The following is a 15,754-nucleotide window of genomic DNA, read 5'->3' on the forward strand; positions in this document are numbered from 1 at the left end:
GAGGTGATGGGGTGTGACTTAGAAGGCAGCAAGTCCCTCTGGGACGATAGCGCTCTAGGAGGACCGAGTGAAGGGAGGGGACAGCAGGGCAGGCTCCAGCACTGGTCTCCCGACCAGGCATTCATGTTTGGTCATCCACATTCACTGAGCACCTACTATGTGTCAGATGCTGAACAGGTGAAAGACACTGTCTCCACTCTATTCCCAAGGAATGTCCAATCCACTGGGGAAGATAAAGTGGACCCAAGAAGGGAAGAAACCCCAAGGGGCCAGAACTACATATGGGAAGTGGGTAGGAGGGAGTCCAGGCTGCCCCCAGTGTCCCTCCCTGGTGGTGGTGGTGACTCTCCTCCCTTGAGGTGAGGGAGAGGACATGGGGGAGCTGGTGGTTGCAGTGTCCTCGGCTGGTGCTGCTGTCTGCCAGCATGACCTCTAATAATACTTGCCACTTTTTATAAGTTTTATAAAAACTTCATGGCTTCATGTCTGTACTGGGCTTGTTCCTTCTGTTATGAAGTGGATGGGCCAAATAGAGCTGTCTCATTCCTCAAAGGAAGAAATAGAGCCCATGAGAGCTGCAGGGTTTAGGATCCCAGATCCCTCTGATGTAAGGGGGCAAACAAGCCAAGGCCTCCTGGACCCTCATTCAAGGCACTTTTATACTACACTGGTCATCCTCCCCTTCCCTGGCACAGCCCGCAGGTGGCATTAGAGCTGCTTTTATACCCCATCCCTAGCACAGGCTCCTAGGTGGCAGGAAAGGACTGAGATGCATTCTTTCTCCATACTGTCTGCCCAGAGCATGGGTGCTCTGCCACTCTTCCCGATTTGTGAGAATGAATGCGTGGATCTAGCCTGAGAGTCTCTGGGTCTGGGTGACCCTTCCTTCAGTGGAGTTCAGGGCCTTGGACTAAGCCATTTTGCTTTCTACTCCTGAATGGTCTAAATCCTCTGTGAAGTAAGCATAGATTTGTAAGAGGTCCCCCTGGGCAGGATAGTTAATGTGGGAGCCTGATGCAGTTTATGTTATAGTTTATGTACCTGTCACAGGGTGCTAGAGGATCCCAGAGAAGGGTCATCTTAGCGTGGAGGAATCAGGAAGGCTTCCTGGAGAAGGTGGCTTTGCACAACTGTGAAACATGAGTAGGAATTAGTGAGCCAATGGGAGGAAGGGGCAATGTTGTTCCAGACAGAAGAATAGCTTTTGTAAGAGCTTGGTAAGAATGTGGCTTTGGGAGTAGTGGACCATGAAGAAAGGGCAGGGACCAGATTGCATTAGAGATTGTATTTTCTTACCTTGATAGAAGCCATTAAAGGATTCTCAAGCTTTGAGAATGCTGAGATCATTATCCTGCAGCAGCATGGTTGGAGGTGGGAAAGACTGAGATGGAGGAGCTGATTTAGTGGCTGTGACTAGAAGGAAGGTTTAAGCATTGGCCTGGAGAGGAATGGGGTGGCTTGAGAAGGTAGGAAGGTGGCAGTGCTTGATTGTTAAGGCCGAGGCTGAAGAGGATGAGCCAGAGGACCTCCCAAGCTTCTGACTTTCTGACCTGAGCCAGTGGGGGCCAGAGGTGCTCCTCACTGCTAGGGCAGCACAGAGGAGGTGTGGCGGGGAGTGGGATGCACCTGAGGGGGAACCCAGGGAGCAGCAAGCCAGCCTGCACCTGACTCTGCAGGTCTAGAGTCCAGGCAGTGAGCTCTGGGTTAGAGATGGAGATTAGGAGAGTGGTAGGATGCAGGGAGGAGGAGAGGAGAGAACCCAAGGGCAGACTAGCAGTTGTTAAGACTGAGAAGGGGCTGTGGGGTCAGAAGACGAAATGGAGGTCTTGAAGGGAAAAGGAGGCAAGCAGCCCAAAGGAAGGAGTGCTTCAAGTGTCGGCTCCACAGAGGTCAGTGAGGTGAGAACCAGCAGGGCTTGGTGACCTCAACAAGTCCACTTGTGGTGGGCCGGTAGAGACCGACGTCCTGTTCTAATGGGTTAAGGAGTCAATGAAAGGTAAGAAATTATACAAATGTAGTCTCCATGCTGCTGCGGAGAGGCTTGGGTGAGAAGAAAGGGGAAGGTGACTAGGAATGATAGCTGGAGCAAATATAAGGTCAAGGGAGGGTTTTTCAGGGCTATGTAAATGCTGATGGGAAGCAACCCCTAGAGAGAGCTGGTTGACCAAGTGTCCCAGTTTGCCCAGGTTTTAGCACTCAAAGTCTCATGTCCTGGGAATCCTCACAGTCCTGGGAAAACTGGGAACTTAGGAGGGTTGGTCACCGCACTAGAGAAAGGTTACAGTATAGAAGAGAAAGGAGGGAAGATGGCTGGAGGAGGGTGTCCCTGACAGAGGCTGGGTGCAGGTGCACAGGAGTCTGTAGCATGGCCTTTGCTGTCCCTGTGAAAGGGTCAGTTCACCTGGTGAATGAGGGAGTGAAATGGGGAGGGAGCAGGTGGTGGGGTGGGGATTGAGGCCAGCCCAGGGGGTTGCTGAGGAGTACTGGAGTCCGCTGCCCTGAAACCTTGACTCTGTAGGGGCAGCTACCACCCAGTGCTGGGCTTTCTGTCCAGCAGACCTGGAGGCTCCACAGGGAAGGCAGCCCCACCTTTGACCCGTGCCACCCTTCTCTCTGTGTAACCCATCTCTTGTATGTCTTTGCAGTCCCCACCCCGTGAAGCCCCTCAGTGCCGCCCCTGTGGAGGGCAGCCCCGACAGGAAGCAGTCCCGCTCCAGTCTGAGCATAGCCCTGAGCAGTGGGCTGGAGAAGCTCAAAACAGTCACATCTGGGAGCATTCAGCCTGTGACCCAGGCCCCCCAGGCTGGCCAGATGGTGGATACTAAAAGGCTGAAGGTAAGGCCTAGCAGGGTGTGGGGGCCATCTGACAGAATGTGTGGTGGAGTCTCAGGGCTTGGTCCTGGTGAGGGTGGGGCAGGGAGCAGGCCAGGTCCCCCATATCAGAGTCCTGAAGCCAGTTAGGCTCTGACTTTGGAGACAGGCAGCCTGGGGCCCTGTGGTGGTAAAACTTAGGTGTTGGTGGGCAGGCGGGCAGGCGGGCAAGCAGGCAGGCAGGCAGGCATGCAGGCAGGCCTAGGGCTGCCCTGCTCACTGTCTTCGGTCCGGCCTCAGGACTCAGCTGTGCTGGACCAGTCGGCCAAGTACTACCACCTGACCCATGATGAGCTCATCAGCCTGCTCCTGCAGCGGGAGCGGGAGCTGAGCCAGCGGGACGAGCATGTGCAGGAGCTGGAGAGCTACATCGACCGGCTGCTGGTGCGGATCATGGAGACCTCACCCACGCTGCTGCAGATCCCCCCGGGCCCCCCCAAATAGCCTTCCTCACCCTACCCCCAGGAGGGTTGGCATGGACCTACTGCTGCCTGCCCTCTCTCCTCCTGAACTCTCTCATCTGCAGTGGGGCATCGTCTGTCTTGCCTTGTCACTCCTTGTTCCTCTCCCTCCTGCCTCAACTGGGGCTGCTGGAAGGGGGCCCTCTGGATTCCCTTTGGAGGCATCAGGTTCTGTGCACAACTTGTGTGTCTTTGGGAGCCCTGGGTCTTTCCCACCTGCCTGTTTTCATACCCCTCAGCTTTGGGGGCCCCAGGGAATTGGAACTCTTCCCCCAAAACAGAGCAGGGGTGAACTGTAGCTTGATGCAGTAATCTGGGACAAGACTGGTTGCTAGCACATACTTTATTATCCCCCAAGGATGGTCAGCCATTTCTTCCCACAGCCAAAGCCCCATCCCCTTCATTTCCCTCCAGTCCCTGGAGGGGCTTCTAGTATTACTGGGACAACAACCACGCTGCCTGTTTGTCTGTGAGTTACCGGCAACCAGCCTCTTCAGCCTCACGCCCATTCCCCTGAGAGCAAGAAGCCTGTGTGATCTGGGCCAGTCTCTGCCATGTCCTGAGTCTGCTTCAGTCTGGAGCTGTTTGTGGGGCGAGTGCCGTGTGGACAGAGGTGGATGATGTGTGTGCTTCAGGCTGCTCCCTGCCCCCTCTGACCTTTCCACGAGTGTCACATGTCAATGTGTGGGGCGCAGGGGCGGGTGCAGAGAGAGCACCTTTTTGCTTTTCGAGCTTTTGACCACCTCCAATGTGTAGGTCCCTCCAGGCTGGGGCTTGGGACTGCTTATGATTTGGGGATCAAGCCTCCGTGTCTATTCTTGTTGCCTGTCCAGATGCCAAAACTCTGTGTTGCTGCAGGGTTTGAACTTTTGGAAACCAATTAAAATGTGCCTTTTGTGGGCGGGGTCAAGAGCCCCTGGATGTCGACCTCTCCCGCTGTGTGGCGTCCCCCTCCCACCTGTTGAATACATAGGGATGGCTCTCTCAGGGCCCTGGGAATGGCAATGGGCAGCCCTGCTGTGGGCTGTTCCCCTCCCCTAGAGTTAATCTCTTGGTCTGGCCAAGTTGCTGCTCCCTCAACCTTCCTGCTGTCTTCCCCTCCCTCAACCCCAATAGGAGGATCCCAGGATAAACACTGCTGGGCAGGCGGGCAGGCAGGCCTGGGGCTGCCCTGCTCACTCTCATTGTCTGGCCTCAGGACTTAGCCATACTAGAGCAGTCAGCTTGCCTGGAAGAGGGAGGTCGCACTATGCCTTTGGGAGACACTATACTTAGGAAAAAGCCTTTGTTGTCCTCCCATCCATCCACTAAGCTGCTATCTCAGCCTGTCCCTTCTGCCCCAGGGGCTTGCCTGGCTTGGCTGCAGTGCACTTTGAAATGAAGTATCTGTCCTTTGGCCCAGCCCCTGGTTTGCTTGTAGAAAACATGGTAGGCTTTCCCAAGGCATCTGCAGGGAACTTTGGCAGCTTGGGGCACCCTGAATTAGCAAAAATGGGGGGTGATGAGGTGCTGAAGAAGGATACTTAACAGCTTAGTGAGGAGGCAAGAGCTCCTCTGGGACCACCACTTCTTCAAGAGAGGGCCTGTGGGCTTGCTTTTGGAAGGCCTCAGGCAGACACGTGCCCTCTGGGTGATGTCTGTCTGCTGCCAGGATGGAGCAGAGGAGCGCCACACATGGAGGAAAGCCCCTGTAACGTTACCTACCTTAAACTCCACTCATCAAAGCTGAGAAAAGTATCCACTGGTCCCCAGGGTTTCAGTCATGCTTTTGGGGGTCATTGGGTATTAGAGAAGTAAGTATCTTTTCTGAGAGAGGGGGAGTCACCCCCCCTACTGGGGATTCCTCTGGGCTTTATTCACTCCCAGCCTTGGCCCTGACCTTTGTGGGCCTCCCTAATGCCCAGGGCATGGATGGCTTCAGAGGAGTTTTTGAATCGAAGCCCAGGGTCCTTGTTGATGTTTCTTCTCCTAGCCACACTTGGAGGAAAGCTGCAGGTGGGTTGGGCAGGGAGCAGGCATGGTTCTGCTTTGCTGTTTGTCTTCCTAGTTAAGGCTCTTTATAAAGAGCTTGTTCTTCATGTTTTAAGCACTTTATGAAGAATAAAACATTCATGTACTGCAGGTGGCTCTGTTGTGTTCCTGTTTTGGAATGAACAGTTACAGGAGGCTGCTGTGGGAGAAAGCACCTTAAATCAAGGTGATGGGATTCTTGGATGACACTGTCCCTGCCCTAAGGGGGCAGCAGCACAGTGTTGCCCAGCAGCCTGAACTTAGTCTTTTGTGACTCCCAGGATACCCACATTTATTGCGCACCTAAGATGGGCCCATTTATTGGTAATACAGACGGTAAGAAATGGATTCCTATTCTCAAGTTGCATGGTCTAGCAGGGGAAGATAAGATACAAATCTAAGATACAAATAGTTCTTCATGGCTAGATAGAATCTCTAAGATAAGATACAAATCCAAGATACAAATTGTTCTTCGTGGCTAGCTAGAATCTCCCCCTAGCTTTATGAAAAGTGTTTCTTGTGGTTCAACTACTAGAGGATGAAAAACTTGACTGCTACAGCTCATGTAGTGTCCAGAAACACTGGCAGACATGAGCCAACCCTGCACTCCACCATGAGACTAATGAGACCCAAAGTGGGGTTCCCTAGAAGACCAAATATTTCTACTGTCATCTTGGGCAAAACAGGCAGCTCCCGAAGTCTGGCTCACTGACCAGGTAATTCAGCTGGGAATCTTCAGCTAATCCGTTCTACAACTGTATGTGTTTATTATCCATGCTGATGCTTACTCCACAATCTGTAATACTCCCCCTTACCTAACACCCTCCCCACCCACCCTAGTCCCAAGTTCTCCTCCTGCCCAGGAATTAGGCCCAGGAGGGATCTTCCTTGGTTGGCCAGACAAGGTGAAAGCTGCCAGGGCTCTTAATCCCCCACTGATGAACTCACAGCCAACACTTATTTGAGTCTCTACTGTGAGCCCTCTTATGTCTGGCTCTGAAAACTGAAGTGAATCAAAAAGTCATAGCCCCTGCCCTGTGAACTTTACAGTAAAAAAGACTGTCCAGAACAGTAAGTAGTTGTGAGTGCAAAAGAGAAGTGCTGGGTGCCACGGAGCCTCTGTGGGATTTTGTGGAAGCAGAGTGATGGACTGGGAAATGCAATATTTAGGCTAAAGCCAGAAAGAGAGCCAGCATCAGGCGAAGATTTAGTCTTCTGGGTACAGAATGTTCAGGGGTCAGGAGGCGGGCAGGCCCCAGCATGCTCCAGGAACTGAGTGTCAGGGCAGCCGGAGAGCACAGGACGAGTGGGCAGGGTGGCGACAGAGGAAAGTACGAGAAGGTCCGCAGTGCAACTCTTTGGAGAAAGCCTTCCGAGGTTAACCCTACTCCGCCTGGAGTCTTTGCCCATCTGGTCCCAGGTTCCCCCTTGAATGGGACCCTTCTGCGCTGCCTGGCCCCAGGAGCGACGCCCACGGCAGCAACTCTAACTTCTGGGGGCAACTAAGCAGCGAGGGGTGGCCCGTGGTCGTCGTACAGGAACACCTTTCCTGGACTGCCGACCTTGCACCTTGCAACGCGGACAGCGGGCACCGAGACCTCTCCGGACGGCCGTAACTCTCTGCAGTTTACTGTTGTAAGCGCCGCGACGCGAAAAACTACACTCCCCACAACGCCTTGCGCCTCCCGCTCGCTGCGGTTGATTAGGGCCAATCGGGAGAGGCAGCTGTGGCGGGGGCCGAGGAGGGACATTTTAAAAGGGCCGGAGATTGCGGGCGTCAGTGGCCATGGCGGATACAGCGACTACAGCATCGGCGGCGGCGGCTAGTGCCGCTAGCGCCTCGAGCGATGCACCTCCTTTCCAACTGGGCAAACCCCGCTTCCAGCAGGTGAGGACCGGGCTGTGGTCTGCGGGCCGGCGGGTGGCAGAGAGAGGACGAGCAAACTCCCCTCCAAAGTCCCTTTCCGCCCAAGGGTCTCCCACCCGCGGCCAGCGGAGCCTGCAGCTAGCGCCGGGGGGGGAACCTCGGTCACAGCCACCCTTTTCCCATTGGTCAGCGGGGCGGGCGCGGACTCCCATCTTGGCTTCCTATTGGCCCTTGGCGCCGTCACTCCCCGACTGCCCGCGCCCTCTAGCCTTTCCCGCCCGCGGCGCCCTGTGATTGGCCACCGCCGGCTGCGGTCAAGGTCCCGAGCGCCCGGCTTCGAGCGGCTGCTCAGGGTCGCTCCAGGTTGTGCAGCTGCCCGCCCCGGGCGCAAAGTTCTAGTCTGGCCCTGGATGGGAAGTTGGCGTGGCCGGGATGCCTTCTAACTTTTTCCCCCGGTGGGGACTGACGTTCCTTTTGAGCTGCTGGCGGTGCCGCCGGGCAGCGTCGCGCCCCGCGGTCACTGCCCGGCCCTGGTCCTCAAGCCGGGCCCGGCGCGCGCAGCAGGTTGAGGGGGCGAGTGCCGAGGCGAGCGGCGGTCCGGCGTCCCCCGTCCCTGCTCTCCATCTCGGGCTGAGGATTCGCTGACGCAGCAAGCCGGCCGATGCCCTGAGGGGACGCAGCCAGGGCGTGCGGGGGAAACGCTGTGTCATCCCCTGGGGCCGTCGTCCCTCCGAGGGGCTGCCGCCCGGGAACCCCCCCAGCCTCTTCCTCGCTGTGTTCTCCGCGGAGGGTCTCCCGCGCCCGGGCCCCCGCGCCGCCGGGTACTGGCTCTGGGCACACCCGCTCAGGCTCTTCGGGGCACGGCGACAGGGGTCCTTTCCCTCCGGGACCCCCTCTGGGGCGTCGCCGACTCGGCCCTAGACTGCGGAGGCGGGGGTGGAACGCGGAGCCCGGGCGCCTGGTTGGGCCCGGAGACCGGAGCCGGGGAGGGGCCGCTCCCGCGCCGCAGACCCTCGGGCTCCCGCGCCTCCCGCACCAAGGAGACGGAATTTATTAGGAAACAGGCAGAGAGACCGCTGAAGTGAACCGGGGCTTGCCAGGGGTGGGCGGCAGCCGAGGCGGCCAGAAAAGAACTTTGAAGGAAGAAAGGAAATTGTGCTAAGGTCGGTGCGGTGGCTTTTTTTTTCTTTTTTTGTTGTTGTGGTGGAAGGGGGACTGGTTCCAGCAAGGGGGTGCCCCGAGCTTTGCTGATAATTAGGGAACTTGGCTCCTGAGCCGTCTGAAAAAAATGTCCCCAGTGTTTCTTAACAGGACTTTAATTCCTTTTAAAAGTAGGCCATCTCAGCATGTAGGTATCCGAGGCGAGACTGGCATCTTCCTTCCAGTGTAGGAGGCCATCTAGGGCGAGAGTGTCGGGGTGTCCCTGCCTGGACTTGAGTGACCTTATTACATTGCCTGTCCCCGCTCCCACCTCCATTCTGCTCATTCTTAAAGGCTCAGTCGGACCTGCCTCTCTGGCAAACACTTGCTCCCTTCTCTGGTCCCATCAGATCGCAGGCTTCCTCCTGCACACCTCTTTGGCCACCTGAGTCAGATCCTCATAGCTCTCCATACAGTCTGCCCTGTGGTCTTCTAAATGTTTGCTGTGTGACGACTTGGTTTCCTCAAACCCCCTGTAGGCCTTTTGCGAGAAGGGGCTGAACTTGCCCTTCTCTGCCTCTGTCTTACCCTGATGGAGACGGGTTAGGCATATAGTAATGTGCCGAGTAAAAGATTTGTGTTTCCTTTTTTTTTTTCTTTTTCTTTTTGTCCTGGTGTCTGTTATCTGTATGTGGCACTTGGGACATTCAGTGACCTAACAGACATTTATCAAATACGTCTTAGTGGCTTATATGACTGAGCCCTGTGCTGTGAGCACTGCTCTAGAGCCATAGATAAACATTTTAGGCTACCCTGTTCCTGCAGCCATAGCGGTACTTCTTTTTGGCACTGCTCTTGAAGGCAGTAAAAGTGTTTGTTGTATGCACTTTTGAAGCTCCCCTCCTCCAGCATAGTGGCCTGCATTAAAGCACGTTGCATGTGATTCATCCATGTTAAGGATCTTCTCTTTCCTCCATACCTGCTCCTCCCGCATGGCTCCCTGGCTCTGCAAGCAGCCCAACTTGCCACCCAATCAATGCAGCCAGAAACCTGGGAGCCGCCTGTGTTCTTTCCTTCTTCTCCCTCACCCTTTAAATGCAACCAGAGGCCCAGTGATCTTACCTCTTACACAGCTCTCAAGTCCACCCATCTCTACTGCCAGAATCCTAGACCAAACCCCCATCGTCTATTTCCTGGGTCACTGCAGTAGCCTCACAACAGGTCTCCCTGCTTCCACTCTGGCCCTCTTCCAGTCCTTCCTCTTTCTGCAAGTCAGAGTCCCAACAGTGCAGATCTGATCAAGGGACTCCCCACGCCCTTGTACATTTAAATACCCTCCAATGGCTTCCCCTGCTTCTGAGATAAAGACCTCACTTCTGAAGGGGCCCCCAAAGTATGCATGGCCCACCCCACTGACTACTTCTTCCTTGAATCCCACCACCCACCCACCCACACTTCGCACCCTCCTTCACATCACACTGGCTGCTTTTCAGCCTCTGAACCCACCATGTTCCCTGCCACCACTGGGCCATCTGCTTGGAACATCACCTCTTCCTCTACCCCCAACTCTTGTTCCTATTCTTCCTCATCCCTGGTGTATCCATGAAGCATCACTTTCTTGGAGAAGCCTCCTGCCACTCCCAGGTTGGATTTTTGAGTGTTCGCTTACTGCAAAGTACCTATCTCGGTGTATACATTGATTTGTGATGAGTATTTCTTTGCCATCTGTGTCTCTCTTTCGACTATGGACTTTGCAGAAGTGGGGGCTGTGCCTGCCTTTACTCCCTGTTGACTCTCCAAGGCTCAGCACAGTGCCTGGCAGTTAAGAGGTGCTTAATGAAGATTTGTTATATACATGAATATCCTGGAGACAATTCAGTAGGGCTTTGCGGACTTGAATTAAATTGACTTGTAAGGTTGTGACTGGGGAGGTGGACCAACTTTTCTCCAAATTGTCCCTTAGGGATCTTACAAAATTGCAAGTGGTGGCATGTTTGACAGTGTAAGGTTCATCAGTGCTGAGACATCCCAGAGTTGGGGTGTCTCTAAGGAGGTGAGTCTAAAGACACAAAGGTTGGCTACGTATGTAGTGGGTTGATGAGCTCCTTTAGGGCCCAGCCCACATCTCTGTGTCCTGCCCTGGCATGTAATAGTTGTGTAATATATATGCTCATAGTACCTTGTGCTGGCCTGACAGAAGCCTGCTTCAAGGTGGTTGATAATCCAGGGTTCATTCCCAGCACCCATGCCAGGGACATGACCCTTATTCCCCAATTAATCTCACTGCTTTCTGCAGGATTTGTTACCAAGGTCTTTTCTTATTCCCTGGAGTCGCTCTAGAACTCCTCTTTATTCCCTCAAGGGTCTCCCTGTGCAAGAGGACGGGCAGAAAGAGGGTGGAGGGTGTGGAGGGTCAGAGTGTAAAGAAAGGGTGATGAGTGTTGGTGGTCTGTGACCATCTTTCTCCCTGTAAGATGGTGACGATAGCCAAGCATCATTCCAGCCTTTTTGTGTATTGACTTACTGAATTTTCACAACAACCCTGTGAGGCAGGTGCAATGATCTCCAATTTATGGGTAAGAAAACTACAGCACACAAACAGATTAAGTAACTTCCCAGGCAGTCTGTCTCCAGAGTTCATGTTTGTTTGTTTGTTTGTTGTCAACTTTTTATTATGGAAGTTTACAAACATACTAATCTGGAGACAGTTGTCAGTAAACCCCTATGCACCCATCATCCAGCTTCAACAGTTGCCAACTTAAAGCCGGCCTTGTTTCATCTATGCACCCACCCCCCACAACCCAATCAATGAATTACTCTGAAGCAAAGCCCAAACATCCCATCATTTCATTGAACCCACTAGTAGGTATCTCTAAAAAATAAGGACTCTTTGGTTAGCTTTTTAAAAATTTTTTTATTTTGGAATAATTTTAGAGAAGTCAAAAGACAACAAACAATTCCTGACTAGCCCTCACCCATTGTCCTCTGTTATCGTCTTGCATTGCCACAGTACATTTTTCAAAACTAAGAAACTAACATTGGTACATTATCGTTAACTACACTCCAGACTTCATTGAATTTTACTACTTTTTTTACACTAATGTCTCCCTTCTGTCCCAGGATCCCATCCAGGAACATGTTACATTTAGTCATCATGTCTCTTTAGCCTCCTCTGGTCTGTGGCAGTCATAGTACCTGGGATAGTTTCTCAGACTTTGCTTGTTTTTGATGACCTTGACAATTTTGGAAGATATTTTATAGAGTGTCCCTCAACTTGGGTTGCCTAATGTCTTTCTTTTGGGTATACCAGAGTTATGGGTTTTGAGGTAAGAATATCACAGAGGTGAAGTGCTCTCTTTATCACATGATATTGGAGGGTTTTTTGATTTGTTTAACATAACCATGTCCTTAACACACCTAAAATCATTATTTGTTTTTTCTTTTTTTTAGAGACAGGGTTTCTGTCTGTCACCCACAATAGAGTACAGTAGAACAGTAATTAATGGCTCACTGCAGCCTTGAGCGCCTGGGCTCAAGCAATCCTCTGGCCTCTACCTCCAGAGTAGCTGGAACTACAGGGGTGTGCCACCATGCGTGGCTATATGTATTTTTTGTTTGTTTTCTTTCTGTGTTTTCTTTTCTTTTCTTTTCTTTTTTTTTTGTAGAGACAGGTGTCTTGCTATTTTGCCGAGGCTGGTATCAAACCCCTGGCCTCTAATGATTCTTCTGCCTTGCCCTCCCAAAGTACTGGGATTTACAGGCATGAGCCACCATGCCTGGCCCATTAATTCTTAATATCATCAAGTAACCAGTCGCTATTCATATTTCCCTGACCATCACTTAATTTATTTGTAGTTGATTTGTTTGAATCAGGATACCATAAGTCCCACATATTATTACCTTTGGGTATTTCTCTTTTGTATCTTTTTTTTTTTTTTTTTTGGAGACAGAGTGTCTCTCTGTCGCCCAGGCTGGAGTGCAGTGGCATGATGTCAGCTCACTGCAACCTCCGCCTCCCGGGTTCAAGTGATTCTCCTGCCTTAGCCTCCTGAGTAGCTGGGATTACAGGCGCATGCCACCATGCCTTGCTAATTTTTGTATTTTTAGTAGAGATGGGGTTTCACCATGTTGGCCAGGCTGGTCTCAAACTCCTGACCTCAGGTGATCCACCCGCCTCGGCCTCCCAAAGTGCTGGGGTTACAGGCGTGAGCTACCACACCCGGCCTCTTTTGTATCTTTTAATCTGTTAGTTCTATCTTCCTCTTTTCCCTTCCTATTGAAGAAACAGTTGTTCGTCCCTGTAGAATTCCCCACCTTCTCAATGTTGCTGATGGCATCTCTGTGGTAGTGGTTAGCATGTTCCTTTATCCCTTGTTTCTCCTGTAAACTTAAAGTCTATGCATTTAACCACTACTCCAGCTGCCTAGTGAAAGGGAGGAGATGACAGCACAGCACCCAGGGAACCTCTGAGACCTGCTTTGCTTCCTTTCCTCTTCCTTTTCCGGTCATTTCCTCTCCTGAACTCACTGTTTTTCCTTCCGGCCCAGACACCATGTTTGCCATGTTGGGGCCCCAGGACAGGAAACAAACACACATACTTTCTCCCATTTGTGTTTCAGTCCATCTGTAAATAAATTGTTGTCCAGGACCAGGCGCGGTGGCTCATGCTTGTAATCCCAGCACTTTGGGAGGCTAAGGCGGGCAGATCACTTGATGACAGGAGTTCGAGATCAGCCTGGCCAACATGGTGAAACCTGTCTCTACTAAAAAATACAAAAAGTAGCCCTTCAAGATTCCCCCACGTGGCCAGGCACAGTGACTCATGCCTGTAATCCCAGCACTCTGGGAGGCCAAGGCGGGCAGATCACTTGAGGTCAGGAGTTCAAGACCAGCCTGGCCAACATGGCAGAACCCTGTCTCTACAAAATACAAAAATTATCTGAGCATGGTGGCAGGCGCCTATAATCCCAGCTACTCAGGAGGCTGAAGCAGGAGAATTGCTTGAACCCGGGAGGCAGAGGTTGCAGTGAGCCGAGATTGCACCATTGCACTCCAGCCTGGGCAACAAGAACGAAACTCTATCTCAAAAAAAAAAAAAAAAATTGTTGTCCAGGTGCAGTTGGCTCATGCCTATAATCCCAGCACTTCGAGAGGCCAAGGCAGGAGGATTGCTTGAGGCCAGGAGCTTGAGGCCAGCCTGGACAACATAGTGAGACCCCATGTCTACAAAAAATTGAAAAACTAGCTTGGCGTGGTAGCATGCACCTGTAGTCCCACCTACTTGGGAGGCTGGGGCAGGAGGATCCCTTGAGTCCAGAAGTCTGAGGCTGCAGTGAGCTGTGATCACACAACTGCACTCCAGCTGGGCAACAGAGACCCTGTCTCAAAAAAGAAAGAAGGAAAGAAGTTTTTTAACAACTTCTGGCGAGGTGTGGTGGCTCATGCTTGTAATGCCAGCACTTTGAGAGGCCAAGGTGGGCAGATTGCTTGATCCCAGAAGTTTGAGACCAGTCCAGGCAACAAGGTGAAACCCCGTCTCTACAAAAAATATAAAAATTATCCAGGGGTGGTGACACATACTTGTAGTCCCAGCCACTCTAGAGGGTGAGGTGGGAGAATCACCCGAGTCCAGGAAGTGGAGGTTGTAGTGAGCTATGATCGTGCCACTGCACTCCAGCCTGGGTGACAAAGTGAGACTCTGTGTCAAAAATAAAACAAAAATTCCTTGCTCCTTTGGAAGTCTCACTTATCTGCTGAGATGACTGGGGGTATGAGTGTGCTGGGGACCAAGGCCTAGTGGGGCAGAGCAGGCTGGTTGCACAGGGCTCCCTCTGGGGTATGGAGAGCTTGCTGGGCAGACAAATGCTTTCTTCACTTCAAGGTTGGGAGATTTGTGTGGGCTGAGAGTTGGGAGGCAGGGGGGAAATGTCTCATAGTTTGCTTGAAATAAAGTTCTAAAATCACAGTACCTTGCAGGTGGTTATGTATTTTAATCATTTACTTCCTATAGGCGAGACAGTGAGTTTTTTCTAGTGCTGCTCCTGGGCTGGTTTGTGCACTGGAGAGGGGTCATAATTTCCAAGAGTCACACTGGGCAGGTTTTAAAATAGACACTGATGCCTGGAGGCCACCCCCAGAGCAATAGAATCAGAATCCCTGGGTGTATGGCCTGGTTTTTGAAGTACCCAGGTGGTTCAGGGTGCAGCTGATTCAGGACTACTGGGCTGGCCCAGCCTTTCTGCTTTGGGCTGTAGGTTCAGCGAGTATATTATTCCTAATCGAAGAGCAGTGATTTGGAGGTCTGGTGTGTGTAGTTGCGGGGCGGTGTCAGCTTCTTCTGGGATCTTTGCCCTCTGCTGCTGCTCCCAAGGCCTGCTCTTCCCTGGGGGGCTTGCAGATGGGAGAGAGCTGGCTGGTGGAGGTGGGAAGGCAGCTGCTGCTGTAGGCCCTGGCTCCTGCTGAGAATTAGCTGACTCACCTTTCTTGTGAAGGGAAAGAGAAGGAATCACTTGGCTGACTCATTCTTCCAGTAAAGAAAAAGGGGAGGAAAAACATCCACCGATTGTGCGATTGGGTAAAGATGGGAGCTGAATTTGGGAGGGAGGGGGTAAAAGATGGGAACTGAATTTGGGAGGGAGGCTATACATTTTGAACTATTGAGAAAATAAAAATGAACTGAGACTGAGAAAGTAAAACCTTCCTTGCCATTCATCAGACAGGGAGGACAGACACAGAGCCAGCTGCAAAGAAACAATGTTTCTCACGAGGACCCACAGGATCTATAAAGTATCGAACAACCTTCTTCCAGTAACCACCTCTTTCATACTCATGTCTCACTCTATAAGGTCCTAGACTGCCAGGAACTTTGCTGTTTAAGTCATATCATTAGGAATGAACCATCTACCTCTTGATTGGCAGGTCTAAGTCACTTTGCCTCGGAGAATCAACCCATAGCTGCAGATAAGGGGTTTCTGGTCACAACATTTCTCATTAATCTTAACTTTATAGTTTTTAAGGAAACAAGACCCTGAGTGGTTGGTCCAGACCTATGATGACTCCTTTTCACACAGTCTTGCTTTGCTTGGAGCCTATTGAAGCACTGCTTCATTTACATTTTACTCTATCTTCCTTAAATTATATACTAAATATTTTTCTTTGTTTGGCAAGGCACCCCATAATTCCTCTGCTGTGGTGCTTTTCTTTGTTGAGTGAGTCAGTAAATCTGACTTGGTCAGACTATAGGTTTGTCTCTATAGTGGGTGGGGTGGGGGTCTTAGGGCAATCTGTACCTGACATTTCCAATTCAGAGTCTCTTTCTTGAATCTCAGTCCAAATGTTTGCTGAAAAATTATATCTGGAAGGCCCTTTAAATATCTCAGACTGATATGACCAATACAGAGTTTTT

At 51.8% G+C, this 15,754-nt stretch overlaps 2 protein-coding genes across 10 annotated transcripts in view; both read left to right on the forward strand.

Moving 5' to 3' along the window:
* RAB11FIP5 (RAB11 family interacting protein 5) overlaps nucleotides 1-5,453 on the forward strand; it is a 39,594-nt gene extending 34,141 nt beyond the window's left edge. For all 4 annotated transcript variants that reach the window (XM_004029418.5, XM_063695808.1, XM_019020919.4 and 1 more), the window contains 2 exons: nucleotides 2,646-2,835; nucleotides 3,112-5,453. In XM_004029418.5, coding sequence (XP_004029467.5) covers nucleotides 2,646-2,835; nucleotides 3,112-3,315 — 394 coding nt within the window. In that variant the 3' untranslated portion in view covers nucleotides 3,316-5,453. The remainder of the gene's footprint in view (nucleotides 1-2,645; nucleotides 2,836-3,111) is intronic.
* Nucleotides 5,454-6,592: 1,139 nt separating this feature from the next.
* SFXN5 (sideroflexin 5) overlaps nucleotides 6,593-15,754 on the forward strand; it is a 130,300-nt gene continuing 121,138 nt past the window's right edge. For 5 of the 6 annotated variants that reach the window (XM_019020922.4, XM_019020925.4, XM_031008289.3 and 2 more), the window contains exon 1: nucleotides 6,984-7,230. In XM_019020922.4, coding sequence (XP_018876467.1) covers nucleotides 7,129-7,230 — 102 coding nt within the window. In that variant the 5' untranslated portion in view covers nucleotides 6,984-7,128. Of the gene's footprint in view, nucleotides 7,231-15,754 lie in introns of all 6 variants that reach the window. The other variant, XM_004029416.5, reaches the window with a different exon arrangement.

Source organism: Gorilla gorilla, chromosome 12, assembly GCF_029281585.2.
Source record: "Gorilla gorilla gorilla isolate KB3781 chromosome 12, NHGRI_mGorGor1-v2.1_pri, whole genome shotgun sequence".
Lineage (NCBI taxonomy): Eukaryota > Metazoa > Chordata > Mammalia > Primates > Hominidae > Gorilla > Gorilla gorilla.